The sequence below is a fragment of the Pseudochaenichthys georgianus genome, chromosome 4, assembly GCF_902827115.2.
Source record: "Pseudochaenichthys georgianus chromosome 4, fPseGeo1.2, whole genome shotgun sequence".
NCBI classification, from domain to species: domain Eukaryota; kingdom Metazoa; phylum Chordata; class Actinopteri; order Perciformes; family Channichthyidae; genus Pseudochaenichthys; species Pseudochaenichthys georgianus.
The window spans coordinates 26654841-26675071 of record NC_047506.1 but is presented as its reverse complement, the minus strand read 5'-3'; the positions used below and the strand labels follow the sequence as shown (position 1 = coordinate 26675071).

At 42.6% G+C, this 20231-nt stretch overlaps 1 protein-coding gene across 3 annotated transcripts in view; it reads left to right on the top strand.

Annotated features, from left to right (window-relative positions):
- Positions 1-20231, top strand: part of fnbp1l (formin binding protein 1-like) — a 65374-nt gene that overhangs the window by 24386 nt on the left and 20757 nt on the right. For all 3 annotated transcript variants that reach the window (XM_034080763.2, XM_034080762.2, XM_071202941.1), the window contains exon 2: positions 19409-19524. In XM_034080763.2, the coding sequence (XP_033936654.1) occupies positions 19409-19524 (116 nt within the window). The remainder of the gene's footprint in view (positions 1-19408; positions 19525-20231) is intronic.

Sequence of the window (20231 nt, the reverse complement as noted above, 5' to 3'; positions counted from 1 at the left end):
ATCTCTGGCTACGCCTCCCTGCAGTCCCTGGATTTCCTTGCTCTCACTGAGACGTGGATTACTCCATTCAACACATCCACCCCAGCAGCTCTCTCCACAGCATATTCCTTTTCCCATACACCCAGACCCACTAGCAGAGGAGGTGGCACTGGTCTCCTACTCTCTCCCAAATGGAGCTTTTCCCTCTTCGAGCTACCTAACTTCACTCCTTCCACCTTTGAATTCCATGCCGTCACAGTAACCATTGTTGTTCTCTACCGTCCACCAGGCACCTTGGGGGACTTCTTGGAGGAATTGGATAATCTCCTATCACACATCCCTGAATCTGGCCCTCCCGCTGTACTTCTCGGAGACTTCAACCTCCAGACGGGGAAGATAGACGAACTAACATCTCTGTTAACCGCCTTTGCTTTCTCACTGTCTCCGTCCCCACCAACTCATAAAGCTGGCAATGTCCTTGATCTCATATTCTCAAGGAACTGCACTACTTCTAACCTCTCTGTAAACCCGCTCCACACCTCCGATCACTTCTTCATTTCATTCTCTCTACCCCTTTCCAAACATAACAAACTAATCTCTTCTCATCCTGCACCTGTCCGCCGTAACCTCCGTTCCCTCTCCCCCTCTACCTTTGCCTCATCGGTGCTCTCAGCCCTCCCTTCCTCTGACTCGTTCCAACTCCTGCCTCCAAACTCTGCTGCAGAAACTCTCCTCTCTACTCTCTCATCCTCTCTGGACTCTCTCTGTCCTCTCATATCTCGGCAGGCTCGTCAGTCCCCTCCTGCTCCCTGGCTAAATGACGCACTGCGTGCTAATAGAACCGTCCTTAGGGCAGCAGAGCGGAAACGGTGGAAATCCAAACACCATGACGACCTCCAAACCTATCAGGCTCTCCTCTCCTCTTTCTCTGCTTCGATCTCTCAGGCAAAAAGCACTTTCTTTCAAGGCAAGATCCAATCTTCCTATTCCAATCCTAAAAAACTATTTTCCACCCTCTCCACCCTCTTGAACCCTCCCAAAGCCCCTCCCCCCTCCTCACTTCTGTCAAGCGACTTTGTTAACCACTTTGAAAAAAAGGTTGATGATATTCGCTCTTCTTTTTCTGACTCACCTCTACTCACCGCTGGGTCACCAGACCCTCCTTCCACCCGCACACTAACCTCCTTTTCCCCTCTCTCGCCAAGTGAGGTTCTTACCCTCATTACCTCTGCCCGCCCCACCACTTGTCCTCTCGACCCTATCCCTTCAAACCTCCTTCAGACTATCGCTCCTGATATTCTACCGTTTCTCACCCATTTCATCAACACTTCTCTAACTTCTGGTCACTTTCCAAACAGTCTCAAGGAGGCAAGAGTAAACCCTCTCCTAAAGAAACCCACTCTCAACCCGTCTGATGTTATAAACTACAGGCCTGTCTCTCTCCTCCCGTTCCTGTCTAAAACACTTGAACGCGCTGTCTTTAAACAACTCTCCTGTTATCTCCATCAGAACAACCTTCTGCATCCGCACCAGTCTGGTTTCAAGGCAGGTCACTCCACAGAAACTGCCCTCCTTGCTGTCACTGATGAACTGCACACTGCTAAAGCAGCCTCCCTCTCCTCTGTCATCATCCTGTTAGACCTGTCTGCTGCATTCAACACGGTGAACCATCAGATCCTCCTTCGCACTCTCCAAGAACTTGGAGTTTCAGGCTCTGCACTTTCCCTCCTCACCTCATACCTCAAAGACCGTACCTACAGGGTTACTTGGAGAGGGTCCGAGTCCGACCCTTGTCAATTAACTACAGGGGTCCCTCAGGGCTCTGTTCTTGGTCCCCTCCTCTTCTCCCTGTACACAAACTCGCTCGGATCTGTCATTAGCCCGCATGGTTTTTCATACCACTGCTACGCTGACGACACCCAATTAATTCTGTCCTTTCCCCCGCTCAGAGACCGAGGTCGTCGCACGCATCTCTGCTTGTTTAGCTGACATCTCTCAGTGGATGTCCGCTCATCATCTCAAGCTCAACCTTGACAAAACTGAACTGCTTTTCCTTCCGGGAAAAGATTGTCCCACTCTTGACCTGACTATCAATATCGGCACCTCTGTTGTTTCCCCGACCCAGACTGCAAGGAATCTGGGTGTGACCCTAGATAACAACCTGTCCTTCACTGCAAACATCGCTGCTACAACCCGCTGCTGCAGATACACGCTTCACAACATCAGGAAGATACGTCCCCAGCTGACCCAGAAAGCGACACAGGTTCTGGTCCAGGCTCTCGTCACCTCACGCCTAGACTACTGTAACTCCCTCCTGGCTGGTCTACCTGCATGTGCCATCCGACCTCTGCAGCTCATTCAGAATGCAGCGGCTCGTCTGGTCTTCAACCTTCCTACATTTTCCCACACCACACCGCTCCTCCGCTCCCTTCATTGGCTTCCGGTAACTGCTAGAATTCATTTCAAGACACTGGTACTTGCGTACCATGCTGGAAATGGATCTGGCCCTTCCTACATCCAGGACATGGTTAAACTGTACACCCCAGCGCGTGCTTCTACACTCTGCATCAGCCAAACGACTCGCTGCACCCTCGCTGCGAGGGGGACCCAAGTTCCCATCAGCAAAAACACGTGGGTTTGCTATCCTGGCTCCAAAATGGTGGAATGAGCTCCCCATTGACATCAGGACGGCAGAAAGCTGACACACCTTCCGGCGCAGACTGAAAACTCATCTCTTTCGACTCCACCTCGAGCGATAGAATTACTAACAAACTGCTAACAGAGCACTTATATACTAATAAAGGACTGGCTTATCTATAGCCAGTTGAGTAGCACTTGAAATACTTGGCTCTATGAAACCTGATGTACTTTATGATTCTGTTTTCTTCAAGGTTGTGTCTTCCTGGTCGAATGTACTTATTGTAAGTCGCTTTGGATAAAGCGTCAGCTAAATGCAATGTAATGTAATGTAATGATACAAACATGGGTTAATGATTAGAGGTAACAGAGTTATTTATTTAGTTAAAGTTTCAGCTATTCTGTTTACAGTTCTGTAATCTTTATCAGATTATGTAATACCATTTGTTAAAACCTTGTTGTTTCTTTTGATGTGAAATATTATTTATTTAATTTAAATAAAAAGCAATGTTAATTTTGTTCACAATTTGTTTAGTTAATTTAATAATATATGTATTTTTGAATCAAGTATTCATCTTTATTGTCTTCATTGTTAGTTTCCACATGCCTAAAACAACCTCAAGCTAAATCTAACAGTTGATAAATAAATAAGAGCGTTTGAGAAATTGTGCAAGGCAGACAGTAATAGTCCGAATAGTCGATTAATCGTTTCATTAATCGATAGATTAATCGATTATCAAATTAGTCGTTTGTTGCAGCCCTAATGTACTTGAATTATTATTATATATTATCATTATGTCAGACTAAAATGGTCTTACAACGGTGCCGACAATATTATCGTTTATCGCAATAATTTCCGTGAAAATGTATCGTCCAACAAAATGTATTATCGTGACAGGCCTAAGTGTGATGTTAAATACATCACAGAGCGAGCATGTATTGTTAACATTGTTAAGTGTTGATAATGGCTAACATCCTGTGCTTCCTTGGGCATGAATCATGATCATAGCTGGATTAGATTTATTTATTTCTGGATATCCAATCATGTGTCTGTCTTTCTCTCTCTCGTCTAACTGGTCTGTCAGGGTGTGTGTGTGAAGCAGCAGCAGAACAACACAAGCATGTGGATCAGGTTGCTTTGAAACCTGACTAGCTAGCCACAGAGAGGAGTGTCCAGGTGTGTGTATGTGTGTGTTTTCAACAGATAAGTAGTAAATACATTGGGAGTAGACCTCGGTCAAACCCTTGGTTTTGGGAACAGGTTACAGTGGATTAGGATTTCAACACCAATTGAAATCCTTAATAGATTAAAGATGACTTTAATGTCCAATTACCCCGACTAGAGGCCATAAAGCCTTGAGCGCTATTAAATCTTGCCTTGTGGGAACAACACATTGCAGGAAATGTTTGCTCTTTTAATGATCAATTATCCTTTTTTTTGTTATCTTGGGATTGCCATATTCAGTGTCAACCAGAGGTCGCGTTAACCGAATATTTTCCGCCTATGACGGATTGTTTTTTAACAATGACGGACAAATCTGAAAGCAGTCCGTCATTTTGACAGATTAGAACAAACTCGGAACAGCGCCAAAGTTTCCCTGCAGCGAGGCTCCGGTGTTATGCATGCCCTCCAAAAAGGAAATCATACCGTTTCCAAACCTAACTGTGCCATACAAATCATTGAAATGTCTGTTTTGGCTTTACGCTGTGCACGCTCCCGCGAGGTGCAGCAGCCATGCATTACACGGCGCATGTGAACTGTCCCCCCCCACCCCCGTTGACAGTTCACGAGCATGCTCCCCCCCCCCCCCCGTCAGAGTTGTGTAAAGGCCGACGGGTAATTCTGGATTTTTTACGATCCTGTCTGTCAAAATGACGGGCAGCGAAAAAGTCTAGCGCAACCTCTGGTGTCAACAAACACATTTGCTTTGGACATATAAAAAGTTCTAAAAAATGTATTAACTAAGTCTGTCTCAGTTGTCTCTTATTGGGGATGGGACAGTTACCTACAACAACGTGTTGCCTATGTCATGTATTTTTGTATTCTTTACTTACCTTAAATATTGCTATGAAATGCTAGAAATCCAACAAAATTACCATTTTATTTAGCTTATTCACACATTATTAGCAAGTAGTGTTGTCTTTCAACATTATGAAACACATTGGCCTACATATTTAGAATTGCTTATTGTTCTTTGTGTATGAAAGACAGACAGAGAGAGACGGTGGGTATGCATGGCTGTGCTGCAGCAACAGCCTGTTTATTGTGGTAAAGGAGGTCAGATGATTGAGTCGGTGTCATCCATTTTTATTATCAACACATGACACACACGTCCCTCAATGCTCCCTTTTCTCTTCTTGTTAACCAGGTGCCTTTATCTATACAGTCAGCAAAAAGCTGAATTGACCAACGTCTGACCACTGATTTGTGATCATTGTTAAGGAGCATTGTTTCCTTCTACACTTGCATGTTGACTTGACCAGCACCGTCCGTGTTATTTGCTATAGGTACACCAATGGCACAGAGAAACATTAGCTGGGCTCCTCTTGCAGAGATAATCTTCCCACTGTAGTGCTTGTTTTGTGGAACAGAGTCCCACTGTGGCAGGGTTGGGTTAATGTTTGACTGACCCGCCTCTGACTCAAACACAGACACCTCCTGATGGGTTTTGTCTGTGTTCATTCAAAGAGGGCCCACTAGCTAGAAAAAATTGGGCCATAGCTGGAAATAATTAGTTACACGAGCCATCCAAGAAACTGGTAAGTTTGCTTGGATGGTTGCAAATCAGTTGGTCTGGAAAATGTTGATGTTTAGTGATAAATACTTTTAAACCATAAGGTTATATACTTGTATTCCTTTTTATGTTTGACCAATAGACTTAAACCCAAAAATATGGAGTTCTCAGTAATTTTGAATGTATGAAACAGCAGCAAATCCTTAATTTCAAGAAGATGAAAGAAGAATGTTTGACATTTGCTCAAATAGGTCTACAACTATAAATAAAATCATTTTAATCAACTCGTATATTAGTTGACTAGTTTTGTCATTGGCGCACAGTGTTCTTCTAAAGTTGCAGATCAGAAGATGGACCTTGCTAGCATGTTTCCCGTCTCTGTTTCGGTCCACTTACAAATGTAGAAACATGCACTTGACCATAGTGGACATTTTCAGCCAACATCTGTTACAGCTTTCCAGTTGCCGATCAGTTTCAGTGTTGAAAAGTCTGTATATAAGGTATTTATTAGCAGCTGCAATATTTTCCCCCTTTCTGTTCCTTTTGGGTTTTTTAAAAACCTGGTCTTTTTTGATGTTTTCCCCCCAGCTGCGTGTGCTGGCACACATTGAACACAGGTTGCTTTTAAATCCCTTCCTGGGGGTTTGACTGCATGGTCCAACCATTTAAGAAACTGAAAGCACACATTCCAGTGGCGAGTCTGTCAAAAGAGATTACTGTAATACAAGATGTTCAGTTCTGATACAGTTTCTGAGCTTTGTCTTTGTGCTGATACAAAGTATTTCCTCTGTAACATGTGCACGAGCTGTTAGCGAGGTGTAAAATGGTGCACTCTGTTTGGGATAATCACCCAACTGAACAGTAAACAATGCACAGACTGGAAAACAAAAGCTTCATCTATTACATAAGAGGAAGCAACACCCACGTATTCAACTGAACTGATGTAACCAAATATATCGCCTGATTTGACACGCAGAGTAAACCTAGTTGATCAGTATTCTCCGGGATTCATGAAACTAATTCACAGATCAATGACAATTGAGTCAAACATGGAGTCACAGGAGTGAAGTACACTGAACAAAAATATAAATGCAACACTTCTCCTTTGCCGAGATAATCCATCCCACCTCACAGGTGTGGCATATCAAGATGCTAATTAGACAGCATGATTATTGCACAGTGTGCCTTAGGCTGGCCACAATAAAAGGCCACTCTGAAATGTGCAGTTTTGCTTTATTGGGGGGGGTCCAAAAACCAGTCAGTATCTGGTGTGACCACCATTTGCATCACGCAGTGCAACACATCTCCTTTGCATAGAGTTGATCAGGTTGTTGATTGTGGCCTGTGGAATGTTGGTCCACTCCTCTTCAATGGCTGTGCGAAGTTGCTGGATATTGGCAGGAACTGGAACACGCTGTCGTATACGCCGATCCAGAGCATCCCAAACATGCTCAATTGGTGACATGTCCGGTGAGTATGCTGGCCATGCAAGAACTGGGATGTTTTCTGCCTCCAGGAATTGTGTACAGATACTTGCAACATGGGGCCGTGCATTATCATGCTGCAACATGAGGTGATGGTCGTGGATGAATGGCACAACAATGGGCCTCAGGATCTCGTCACGGTATCTCTGTGCATTCACAATGCCATCAATAAAATGCACCTGTGTTCGTCGTCCATAACATACGCCTGCCCATACCATAACCCACCACCACCATGGGCCACTCGATTCACAACATTGACATCTGAAAACCGCTCACCCACACGACGCCACACACGCTGTCTGCCATCTGCCCTGAACAGTGAAAACCGGGATTCATCCGTGAAGAGAACACCTCTCCAACGTGCCAGACGCCATCGAATGTGAGCATTTGCCCACTCAAGTCGGTTACGACGACGAACCGGAGTCAGGTCGAGACCCCGATGAGGACGACGAGCATGCAGATGAGCTTCCCTGAGACGGTTTCTGACAGTTTGTGCAGAAATTCTTTGGTTATGCAAACCGATTGTTGCAGCAGCTGTCCGAGTGGCTAGTCTCAGACGATCTTGGAGGTGAACATGCTGGATGTGGAGGTCCTGGGCTGGTGTGGTTACACTTGATCTGCGGTTGTGAGGCCGGTTGGATGTACTGCCAAATTCTCTGAAACGCCTTTGGAGACGGCTTATGGTAGAGAAATGAACATTCAATTCACGGGCAACAGCTCTGGTGGACATTCCTGCTGTCAGCATGCCAATTGCACGCTCCCTCAAAACTTGCGACATCTGTGGCATTGTGCTGTGTGATAAAACTGAACATTTTAGAGTGGCCTTTTATTAATAATAATAATAATAATTCCTTACATTTATTATAGCGCTTTTCCAGATGCTCAAAGCGCTTTACAGATACACATTACACATATTTTGAATACATGCAATGGTCACTGTGGACAATACCCACAGGAGCAAGTTCAGGTGAAGTGTCTTGCCCAAGGACACAACGGCTTTACAGACGCAGCAGCGGCGGGTTTCACCCCTTGATCTGATGATCATTGCACTGCGCCACACCGTCCATCTTCATGCCTCGAAGTCATCGAGGCGTGTCCAGCCTAAGGCACACCTGTGCAATACTCATGCTGTCTAATCAGCATCTTGATATGCCACACCTGTGAGGTGGGATGGATTATCTCGGCAAAGGAGAAGTGCTCACTATCACAGATTTTTTCAGATTTGTGAACAATATTTGAGAGAAATGGTTATTTTGTGTGTATATAGAAAATGTTTTAGATCTTTGAGTTCATCTCATGAAAAATGGGAGCAAAAACAAAAGTGTTGCATTTATATTTTTGTTCAGTGTAGCTCAGTGACTCGTAGTTGAGTGTGATCCATTAGATTCACTTTACAACTACTATGAATCACATGTTTCCTCAATGGCTTGAGTGTATAGGCAGCTCGGTCTGTATTTGTGTAGTTCTATTGACATGCGGTAGTTTCTGTTTCAGCAAAGGAACGAAAAGGAAAAAAAGAGAAAATAGATCCAGCCAGGCAGAACTGATAAAGGTGTGTGTGTTTAGGTGTCGATAACACAGCTAATTTAAAACTGAATCAATTTAATTACCAACACTGCTACAAAGATAGATAAAATGATAAAAAAGTAAAAGTCTGCTGCTTATTGTTCTACTATAGGCCAAAATAGAGTATATGAGAGTGAGAGTGTGTTAATTAATATATTTGGCAGTTTGGAGTGAGTCTGTAGATTTGTTTGTGTGTGCGTTTCATGTATAGGCCTCTCACGATAATTAATTTTGTTGGATACATTTTCCCGGAAATTATTGCGATAAATGATAATATTGTCGGCACCGTTGTATGACCATTTTAGACCACTGACATAATGATAATATATAATAATAATTCAAGTACATCCTTTCAAACTGCTAGTCACATCCTCATGTAAATGGAAATGTATCAAGTTCATTTTTATTTATTGTGGGCTACGATAAGTCAATTAATTGCTTATCGCGACAGGCACACAATAAAACAGTGGAAACAAACATGTGTTTGACTTTCATTAGAGAATGAAACTTTGTGCGCTTTATAGTCTGTGTCCAATATTGTGTATTTGTATAATATTGTATATATATATCCTATATATATATATATATATATATATGCTAAGGTCCCGCTGCTGACACGATAGCAGTCATTTAGTGCGCATCTGTGTAATTAAACCCATGATATCAAAATCTCACTCCAGCCAGGTGCCCAAAGTTGGCAACCCTAGAGTACCAGGAGACAGCGTTTGGTACTCTGGTACAATTGTGGTGAAGGCATCTGAGTTAGATGTGTTTGAACCGAAATGTCTACAGGCATAGCAGAAGATGGCATCTTTTTTACAGGAAATTCCAGCCAATCTCTGTTTTTAAACCATGAGCTGCGAAATGAGCGCCTTACCCCACTGTACAGGCGAGTTGGGAACTTGTTAAAATATACCTGGGCAGGCTCTGTTTTGCTGTGGTCCTCTGGCACTTGCGGGGTGGCGGTGTTTGGGGCGACGAAGACTGCTGCTCTGGGGGCGAGGCGGGCAAAGCGGCGGCGGCACCTCTTGACGCATCTACTGAGTACTGCCGTACCGGCACCATGCCGGTACTCAGTAAGAAGTAACGGTACCAGATGGGTCAAAATCAGAAGTCCCGGTACTGCGTACCGGTGAGTACCGACCCAATTCAAGCACTGATCATACGAGCAATGGGTCTTACTCGTTCTTTCGCTTCCCGTCTGATGAAAGGACCAGGAGTGGCTGGCTGGATCAAGTTAGCTAGTTTACGTTAGTTAGCATTACAGCCGGCTTAGCCTTGTCATTTTTATTAGCCTTAACATGAAGTAACATTAAGTTAACCAAAGTGTTAAACAGTAGAGTAGTAGTCATATTACTGTTAAGAGTACTGTTACACCGGTGTGATCATTCTATAATACACCTTTAAGCCCGGATGCCCCCGAGGGAGACATGCTAACGCTACTTAGCATCGGCGATCTTTTATTACTTCATGCTATCTGCACAAATGGTTAACATTGAACATTAAAAAGACCAGGCAGTTCAGGGAGAATCGAAGGAAGGCAGGCAGGCCGGCAGCTTTGCATGACATTCTTCTGGACATGTTTCATTGTGGTGATAGGGCGGGTAGTCAATCCCTTGTTTGGCAAGACAGTAGTGACGGCCATCTTGGTGACGTGTGTTGTTGTGCGAGACCAGAGATGTAGTTCATTGAGCGTTTTCACACAAAAAAGTCTTACTTCACAGTTTTACGGCATTTTTTTTTTTTTTTTTAAATGCTTAATGGTATCGGGTGCTATGCCTTTCTTTTTTTCTTTTTATTAAAATAAGTCAGATATAAAATGGTCAAAAAATGCCACGCTTTAGATAAAAAGCTGTACAATAATTTAAACCTTTAAGGCAGTGATCTCAAACTCAAGGCCCGGGGGCCAAATCCGGCCAGCGACTTCATTTTATGTGGGCAGGTTGCCCATAAACTATATGTCCCACAATGCATCTCGTTTTGTGTCATGCGCACTGAATATAACGTCCACGCTAGCTGCTACATGCTTTGCATTTAGGTGATACTTTAGGCTTGATGTGCTGCGGTGATATGCAAATCCTTTTTTGCATAATTTGCACACAACCGTGCTCTTGTCGACGCTTCCATCCGTCCGTTTTTTAAAACAACATTTCCCATCCACGGGGCCGACCAAAGCGGTCTTATCAGCTTGTTCGTTCATGTTTGACTATTGTTCACCGTGGTTTGTTGTTGTTTGAAGTCCCATGCTGAAGTCATGAACGTTAGTTGGTGCTCCAGTATAATCGGTACGCCTGAAACTCATCCAGTGAGAAACGTTCCGCTGTGCAAAAATAAGTGCGATTAAAATGCGTTAATTTTTGTGTAATTAATTAATCTTAATTAACGCGTTAAAGTCCCGGCCCTAAATATAATACATTATTTTATATATATATTGTATATTTATATAGTTACAACCGTCCCTTTGAGTGCAACCTTTATGCGAATGTGGCCTGCGATGAAATTGAGTTTGACACCCCTGCTTTAAGGGCTTTTAATGTGAAATAGCTACATAAAATCTAGAGAGATTGTTAGAAATGTGTCTAAATCTCTATCTGTACATTTTAAATGCAAATTAGTTGTTTTTACACCAGATAACTACAATGAAGGAAGGTGGAGAGCTGCCAATGCTTATACAGTTAAATAATTCATCAATCTTCCAACACAGAATGAAGCTCCTTACACACCAAGCCAATTCTCGGCGTTGAAAGATGTTGATATTATTACTATTATTACATGTCATTTGTTAGACGCTTTTATCCAAAGCGACTTACATACATTGAATACTGTGGACAATCCCCACAGGAACAATTTGGGGTGAAGTGTCTTGTCCAGGGACACAACGACATGCTGACTGCAGTGGGACTCGAACTTGCTACCCCCTGATTCGAAGTCCAGCACTCTACCCACTGAGCCACAGCCGCCCGATAGATGTCGGGCCGTCGGCCAAATAAATCACTCTGATTTGCTATTCAGCTTAGCAAATCAGTGCATGAGAAGCGAAACGGAAGTGAGGGACCCAAACAAACTATTAAGAAGGCAAATCTGAAATTTCATTTAACTCCAGCTCTCGACACAGGTTCGGGAAAGCCCCATGAGCTTCTCGCTGTAGAGTGAAACGCACACGTTAGTTGTTTGTTTATATCACGCAGTCTGTTCTTCTTCTCTCGGTGTATACGCAGTCTGTCTTCCGGTTGTTGCCTCTTCTGAATGACGAATACACACTACCGACGCCTGCTGGTAAGGAGAGTTATTGCCACTCACGCATGCGCAGTTCGTATGTGCAACTTGTCCGTCGACTGAAGTCTTTGCCGTGTGTTCCAGTGCGAAACATGGCCAAGACGCAGGAGACATGAGCCTTCCCGACGGAAGGAGGGCTCTCTATTGAAAGCTCTTTTAGGATCAAAATACAGAACGCTAATCTTAAATCTAAAACCACTTTCATCACAGAGTTTTTTAAAGCAGTCTAAGAAGCTGGCTGTTCATCCTGCCTGCAGAGCAGTGACGGAGGTGAAGTCAACAGTGAGCCAGCGCTCCTCTCTGATTTGCCCATAGATGGATATTGGAGACATTTCAACACAATAACTCCTTTTAGCAACAAATCCAAATCTATTCAAATCCCGATGCTCTCAACAAGGAAACAGCCAGGCTTGTGTGTTTGTAATAAAAACAGGTATGAACTACGTGTGCTTACCTCCTGGCCCTATGGCCTCCACTCACTCACAGTTCAAACAGTTGCAGGTCAACTCTAGTTTTGTCCAACCAACAGTCCAAACCCCTCCAAATAGTATTTGTTAAAAAATGAGTGAGGTGTGTAAAATGTAAAGGAAGGTTTATAGTTTATCAGTGTTAACATTACAATATATGTACACAGTACTGAAAACAAATAGGTTTCCCCTTAGTGTGTATACTGTAGGCAATGGTGCAAACCAATAAGCAGTGCTTTGATCAGTCATGTTTAAACATCGTTGGGAAACAAACGACACCATTCCCAAAAAACAACATGTTTTTGGATATATATATATACTATATATACATGTTTTTAAAAGCGCTCTATAAATAAATGTATTGTGATATTTAGAATGTTGGTTCGAGACATAGCCTTTTATTCATATTACCTACTTTTAACTTTATCAGTTACCCGAACAAAAATGTCTACTGTAGCATTTTATAACATATGTCTACTTATGACTAACACTCTTATTTCAGAATTGCTATTTAATCCAAACATGCAGACCTGTTCTCTTGAGCAATCCCCCCCCCCACACACACACACATACACATACACACACACACACACACACACACACACACACACACACACACACACACACACACACACACACACACACACACACACACACACACACACACACACACACACACACACACACACACACACACACACACACACACACACACACACACACACACACACACACACACACACACACACACACACACACACACACACACAGTGCAGACAGAGCCTGAGGGTCTTCAGAGTGATGCCAGTGTTTCAGACAAGTTGACATTTCCCACCCAGTCTCAGCCATGTGTGCACTGGTGTGTGAGTCTGTGTTTGTGTGTGGGTGTGTGTCTGCTCTGGAATGCCGCTGTGTAATTCATCTTTTGTCCTAGCAGCATTTTCTATGCTAATTAACCTGGCTTCTCCCATGGAATGCACACACAGGCTGTCTAGGTCTCCGATTGGCTCAAGAAAGGGCTGTCTAGCGGCCTGATTGGTGTACAGGCGACTGTGGGATCTACACACAGGGTGTCTTGAGCTTTCCTCCTCTGGGAGCTAAATTACTAATTTATTCTTTCACCCTTAGTTCGGAGCTCATTAAATCAGAGCAGCGGCTTTGTCAGTGAGACTCGCAGCGGAAGTACAACTGTGACCCAATTTTTGGGTTTGAATCCAGGAAGGAAAGAAATATTATTGTTCACCGGTCAGTGATTTTTGTCCAATCAGGCTAAAAAAATGGGATTGTGTAGTTATCATATCCAACATTAAAACCCAACCGAAACACAGTTAAACTTAACACAATAACATTTTATATATACCCCTCAAATTATTTCATTTGAGTCAAAGTTATGATCTAAGCCGGACATTTAACAGTTAATAAATAACCCGGCCAGAGCTTTTTCTTAGACAATATATTATCCATCATATAGTCCCATTTTTCTTCCAAAGATACAAATATGCAATAAGCTGTTTAACCGATGCACCAGGCTGGCTGAATCATCACTCTGTCCCAATTTAAATAGCAGTTCCTAAATCTATATACAAACTGTTATTGAAATGTGGGGATTTAGCTACTACAAAAAACATGAAGTGAATTGTGCCATTTATTTATTTAAAATGAAGTGAGAATTAATTGTTGTACTTTATAACATACTTATACCCATTTTGAAAACAATTATTACAACATTTTCTAGAATGATTTGCAAGTAACAGCTAGGACATCTCATGTCCTCTTTAAATGAAGCATGCCAAACAATACATGTCAGTGTTTCCCCTACCATTGTCTTGGAGGGGCGCTGCGCCCTGCAAACGCAGCGCCGCGCCCCCCCTGAAATTCAAGGTGTTTAAAAAAAAGAAAAGATTATTATTATTTTTTTAAATTGTAATTCTAAAATGTTTTTAATATATAGCACCAAATTGCAACTAATCTATATCTACTGTCACTTTTCACATTGAACATGTTCTCTTTTATTAAATAAACTAAACACTTTCATTTTAAGTTGTGAGTTTAGTGTTTTTGACCCTAACCCCCTAATCCCACCAGCGTTTTTAGCGATCGCGGCCACTCTAGTCAATGGGTGCTATTCCACTAGACCCGCTGCGCCGCGGCGGCTCGAAGCGTCCCAGAAGCTCCTCGCCGCAAGGAATTTCTAAAATATAGGATGAATCCTATTTTTGACGCAACGCAGCGCAGCGCAGCGCAGGCAGGAAGTGGAACGTTCATCCAACAACTGCGAGGCTGCACACACGACGCTCCGCTTCCGCAAAGTTTTGAAACGCGCCTGGTGGGTTATGACGCAGGAGGGCAGCGCAGCGCAGCGCAGACGCTTCCGGTGGGATCAGGGGGTAAGAAACTCTGATGCATTAATTAATAACAATAATCCACAGCTCCTCTAATGCCACCGTCCCCACCCCGCTCAGACAGCCCCCCCCCCCCCAAAGCAGTAAACCTAGGGGAAACACTGCATGTTGTCTCTAAAGTTCTCTGCTTCTGACATCTCTAGTCTTCTTGTGTTTTCTTATGGAAGAAATATTTAAATAATCTGCCTGGAGGACAGTTTTGTGATAAGCATGCAGAATAGCTGCCCCATCTGAAGACTGGAACAATAAGGATGAATCCTGCTTCTCTCAATCCAGTACACATTGCACATCAACCCCCTGCACTGCGGTGGAGGGTGTGTTTGTGGAGACATCTCTTCCTGTGATTATGTGACGGGATGTATAATTGTTGTTACTGATAACATGGCTATTGGTGCACCTTTGTGTTGCTAGCTGGGATCAGCTGATATGAGTCTGTTGTTTTTTCAGCAGTACTTATTAATATCATGCAATAGCTTTTCGACGGCTCAGCCTAAGGTCTCAGCCTCTCGTTCGCACGAGAAAGTTACCAGTGCGCCAAGTAGGAAGTGGAGCGCACAGGAGACAACCGTTTCATTGCAGACTGTTATGTTTATGTGGGGAAATGGCAGTGCATACATTATTTGAGATATATTTCAAACTCGTACTTCATTTTATGATTCTGTTTTCTTCAAGTTTGTATGTTCCTGGTCGAATGCACTTATTGTAAGTCGCTTTGGATAAAAGCGTCAGCTAAATGTAATGTAATAATGTAATGTAATTTTAAGGACATGTCGGCCAAGGTTGTAGAGCTATTTGTTTAAGCACCGGATTGGCAAACCAGGAGAGTCTGTAAACCAGTCTGCCTTGATCTATGAATTCATGTCCGTGACTCTCACAGTATCTGCTTCCTGCAGCTGTTTTATAGAAGGAACACCTCCTTCACTTCATGAAATGGCTGCAGCATCAGGAGGCAGCGGGACGTGTAACTCCGCCTCTGAGAAGAGGAGCACCAGCGCGCCGAGAGCTGTGCCTTTTTACGCACAGCCTTCACTGTGTTTACCTTCATCAGAAGAGCTTAAGAGGGACTGCAGGCTGCTACGTGTTAACCACACACACACACACACACACACACACACACACACACACACACACACACACACACACACACACACACACACACCCTGGCAACCAGACATCTCCTTCATAATGCGCCATCTCCTCGTTTTGCCAGCATTCACTGGATTATCCGTAAATCATACAAACAAAACCAAAACGTTGATTTATCTGTTTTCCTGTTTTGGTTTAAAACTGAATAACGTCGGTTTTTTGGTTTTCCGTTTTGCCGAAAAACCAAAAAACGACACCGGTAATATGTTTTGGATACATACAATTAGCCTCTGTTGCTACCTGCTGGTGAGTAAATATTGACAACCGGTCCGTGATATTTTTTTTTAATGTATCTGCCGGTCCTTGGCACAATAAAGGTTGGGAACCCCTGCCTTAATGGATGTGCCAAAATACAAATCTTGATTTTATTTAAAAGAAAAAAATATTGGAATGTAGTAAAACAGATTTGGTTATTGGCAACCTGTATTTGCACAAACTAAAACTATCAAAAATATTGGCACCAGGCTTATTTGAAAATGCTGAAAGATTAATTTCTGACTCTTCTTTTTTTTGAGGAACAATTTAGCAACATAGCAATGAGATATTGGACAGCTATTGTACCATAAGGAAGTAACAACTGCTCGCTTCATAATGTTAAACTGGAGTGAGAGGTCTGAATGCCAAAGAAAAGAAGACTGAACGGACAGGATTAGTTAAATTGCAGGTGCTGCATGCAGGCTGTATTCCTACTCTTTGTTTCCTTCAGCTAAGCAAAAACCATCCTCATCATTTCATCTTCCTCCTACCTTTCCTGGGGGCTGAGAGACCCGGAGCACAAAGATGCTGTCATTTCCCCAGTGAGCCACTTTGTGCTCAGCTTGCCACAATGAGCTCATACTCTATTACTTATTCATAGACAGCGTCACACAGGCTGACGCAACCAGACACACAGCCGGCTGAAAGGAGTTGGACAGGCATGTTTGCAGGCCAGACTTGCAACAGAAGGGCTGCTGGGTATTTTTGCAGATGCAACTAGACTGGCAGGATGCAAAGGATAAAGACCAAACAAAATAACAGGCATCCAGATACGTTCCTTGGTTCTTGGCTGCATCCTTACGAGCTAAATATTTGTGGTCGAACAGCAAAATATGCTTGAAATTGGCTGCTAAACACTTGGCTCTAGTTTGCACCACTGAGATATTTTTCAACTTCTTTCCTGCTGATAAAAACTGGCGTCAGGCCTAGGAGAGACCATTGGCTGCTGTTTACTCCATGTTTCACCCCCGACACTGGTTTGTTTTAACATGCTGGGGCCCTTTTGTTCTTCTCAGTGGCTTCATTTTGTCAGCCTTTTCTTTGATTGATGGCTCCTTTTCGACTGCAGGCGTTCTCTTGCTTTCAGTTTTTGAATCAGAAAAATGTTCTCCAGATCACATTGGAAATATTATCCCAGGCTTTTGTTGGACCTCAATGTGCATTCAGCATTGGCTACATAAACAGAGGAAACATGAGACAGCTTCATTCATGCAGCCTGACATGTTGCTCTAATTCTATTTGGAAGAAGGTTATTGTGTTCAATTGGTCTGTATGATATGGTAAATTATTTTACATTGATCCAACAAATTGAACTGTCAGTGTCTTGCTCAAGGACACTTCAGCAGGGCAAATGCTAGACATGGGATCAAACCCAAAAGTCCCAAGAGTCTTGTCTGTGCACCTTTCAAATGTTACAGGTTACTCAACACACACTCTCCGAAAACACAAGTGACTAAAGACTAGGGCTGCTCGATTATGGCAAACATCATCATTTCGATTATTTGGGTCAATCATTGATATCACAATTCTTAAAAACGATGATCCATTTACTTTGAAAACATCAATTTATTGAAAAAAAAAGTGTAGTATGTTTTTAACAGTTGATTACCCTGAACTTTAAGTATAATTCAATTGAAAAAAAACAATACAAAAAATAATATATATTTTTTTAAATAAATAATAATAATAAAAAAGTAATCGTTTTATTTCGATTATGTTGTTTTCATAATCGTTGCAAGCCAAAATCGTAATTGCGATTAAAATATGATTAATTGAGCAGCCCTACTAAAGACACATTGCAACATGGCCGCCCTTCTGTCTTTTTGTATTTGAAGAAAATGATGACTGAGCCGACAAGGAGGTCAGCTGTCTCCTATTTCCCATGGCGACCCTTATTTGCTCCTGTCCGGGCCTTGGTTTGTGTTGACACAAAAACAGAAAGATGCAGAGAAGTATAAAGAGTGGTAGGTGGGGCAGCACACTTAACACAGATTGTTGTTACAGTAGAGCCACTTGTGAATCTATACGTGACACAATGCTGACTACGATTGTTTTTAGTGTTGTAATTTCTTGATTGTTTCTGAAAGTGTTGGTGTCTCTTTGTGTGCATTAGTGACATTTAGATCAGTATATGCACCTTTACCTGGAAACTCTTATGTCCAGTTTGGCTGGAGAGTTCAGGGTTAAAAGGCCAAAAAGAACCATCCGAGCCTGTCTTGTTACCACCATTGTGGTGCACTTAAACAAAGCACTTAAAGGACCCACAAAACACCCCAATGGGAAGCAGATAAGTGTTTGTGCTGGGTGTGAGTGAGTGCGGAGCAGTGATAAAAATATATATTTGTGTGTGTGGTGGATGCTTCTCTGAATTCATTCATACAAAGCATCATCCAGGCACTGAACACGTGCTGTCAAATCCTCCCTAGGACTGAGAGAACATGCACATATACATATTGTAAAATGATTCATCTTAAATTGGTAATTTCTCGCATTATGAAGGTCAAGGCTGCATGGTGGGGAAAGGGTGGAGATTGTTTATTGTGTGTTCAAATAGACATCTGATAACAAAGCTGCTATAATCCCTGTGTGTGTGTGTGTATGTGTGTGTTCAGGGGCTGTAAATGATTGTCTTTTTCCTCTTGAGCAGAGCCATTGTTGCCAGTCTAACAATCCTGAAGACACACACGCAGTAATATCTTGTAGACGTCACGTGAACATAACTGATTCACCATATTGTGATTGGATCATTTTATCAATTTGTAATCCTCATATTTATAATAGCGTTGGTTTTTTGTAATGTTTATAAAGCATGAACTGAATCTGCACGTGGATCTATCATAATTTGTTCTGGATCACTTTTAATCTGGTATTGTGTGTGTGTGTGTGTGTGTGTGTGTGTGTGTGTGTGTGTGTGTGTGTGTGTGTGTGTGTGTGTGTGTGTGTGTGTGTGTGTGTGTGTGTGTGTGTGTGTGTGTGTGTGTGTGTGTGTGTGTGTGTGTGTGTGTGTGTGTGTGTGTGTGTGTGTGTGTGTGTGTGTGTGTGTGTGTGTGTGTGTGTGTGTGTGTGTGTGTGTGTGTGTGTGTGTGTGTGTGTGTGTGTGTGTGTGTGTGTGTGTGTGTGTGTGTGTGTGTGTGTAATATGGTTCCCTGACAAATTGAACACTAACTGCTGAGTCACTGGCAGCAGGACATGTGTGTTTTATTTGTATAAACAGGAACAGGCTTATACAAGCATCCAGACTGCTGAGTCATGTAACCCCAAATGTTAACCCTAATGTCGGACAAAAGAAAGTTTCTCCTTCAACTCGCTTTTTATTTGTATTTATTGTTTTATTACTATCTAATGATTCTTCTCAAATGTGTGTTTTGGTTGCAGAAAATGTTTGAAAAATGTTGTCAATTGTTTTGTAAAAGAACATTTCTCTCCCTTTCTCCTCCCTCCCTCCCTTCTTTCTTCTTCAGGACCAGTTTGATAATCTGGACAAACACACCCAGTGGGGCATCGACTTTATTGAACGCTATGCAAAGTTTGTCAAGGAGAGGCTGGACATAGAGCAGACCTATGCCAAGCAGCTAAGGTACACACACACACACACACACACACACACACACACACACACACACACACACACACACACACACACACACACACACACACACACACACACACACACACACACACATCTCTAGTATCCCGTCTGATATTCATATTTTATTGCTTCACATTTTAATATACTTTTCTGTTTAACCAAAATGTAATTGCAGATAAGCTTTGCATTTACCCAAAATAGCCTACATCACACTTTTACAAAAAACTGTCGATATTATTGTTTATAAGGATTTATGATGTGCTGTGATCAGTCATCTCAATATTGTATCATTTCAATCCCTATGTACGATGCATATATGCTCATATTCAGGTTCAAATGTGTATGTTGTGCCTCTGACATGTTTACATGCTTTAATGTTCAAAAAGCTCTTTATGTTTCTCGTACTGCCTGTGCTGCAGCACCTCTTTTCACCCTCTGTCTGAAACCAGAGCGCAGTCTGCTCTGATTGTTAGATGTTGTGATCGCTCAACTGCTCAGAGATGTCCCACCCCGTAGTCTATCGCATACAATGTGTTGGAGTGCTAGCCAATAGAAACACAAAAGTGTTACATATTGATGTCACTATATAATGCAACTACAGGTTAAACCCCAAAAAGCACAATAGGGCCCTTTTTAACATGGCAGACTATATGTTGGACTAGGGCTGATCGAATTGCGATTTTTCTGACAGATAT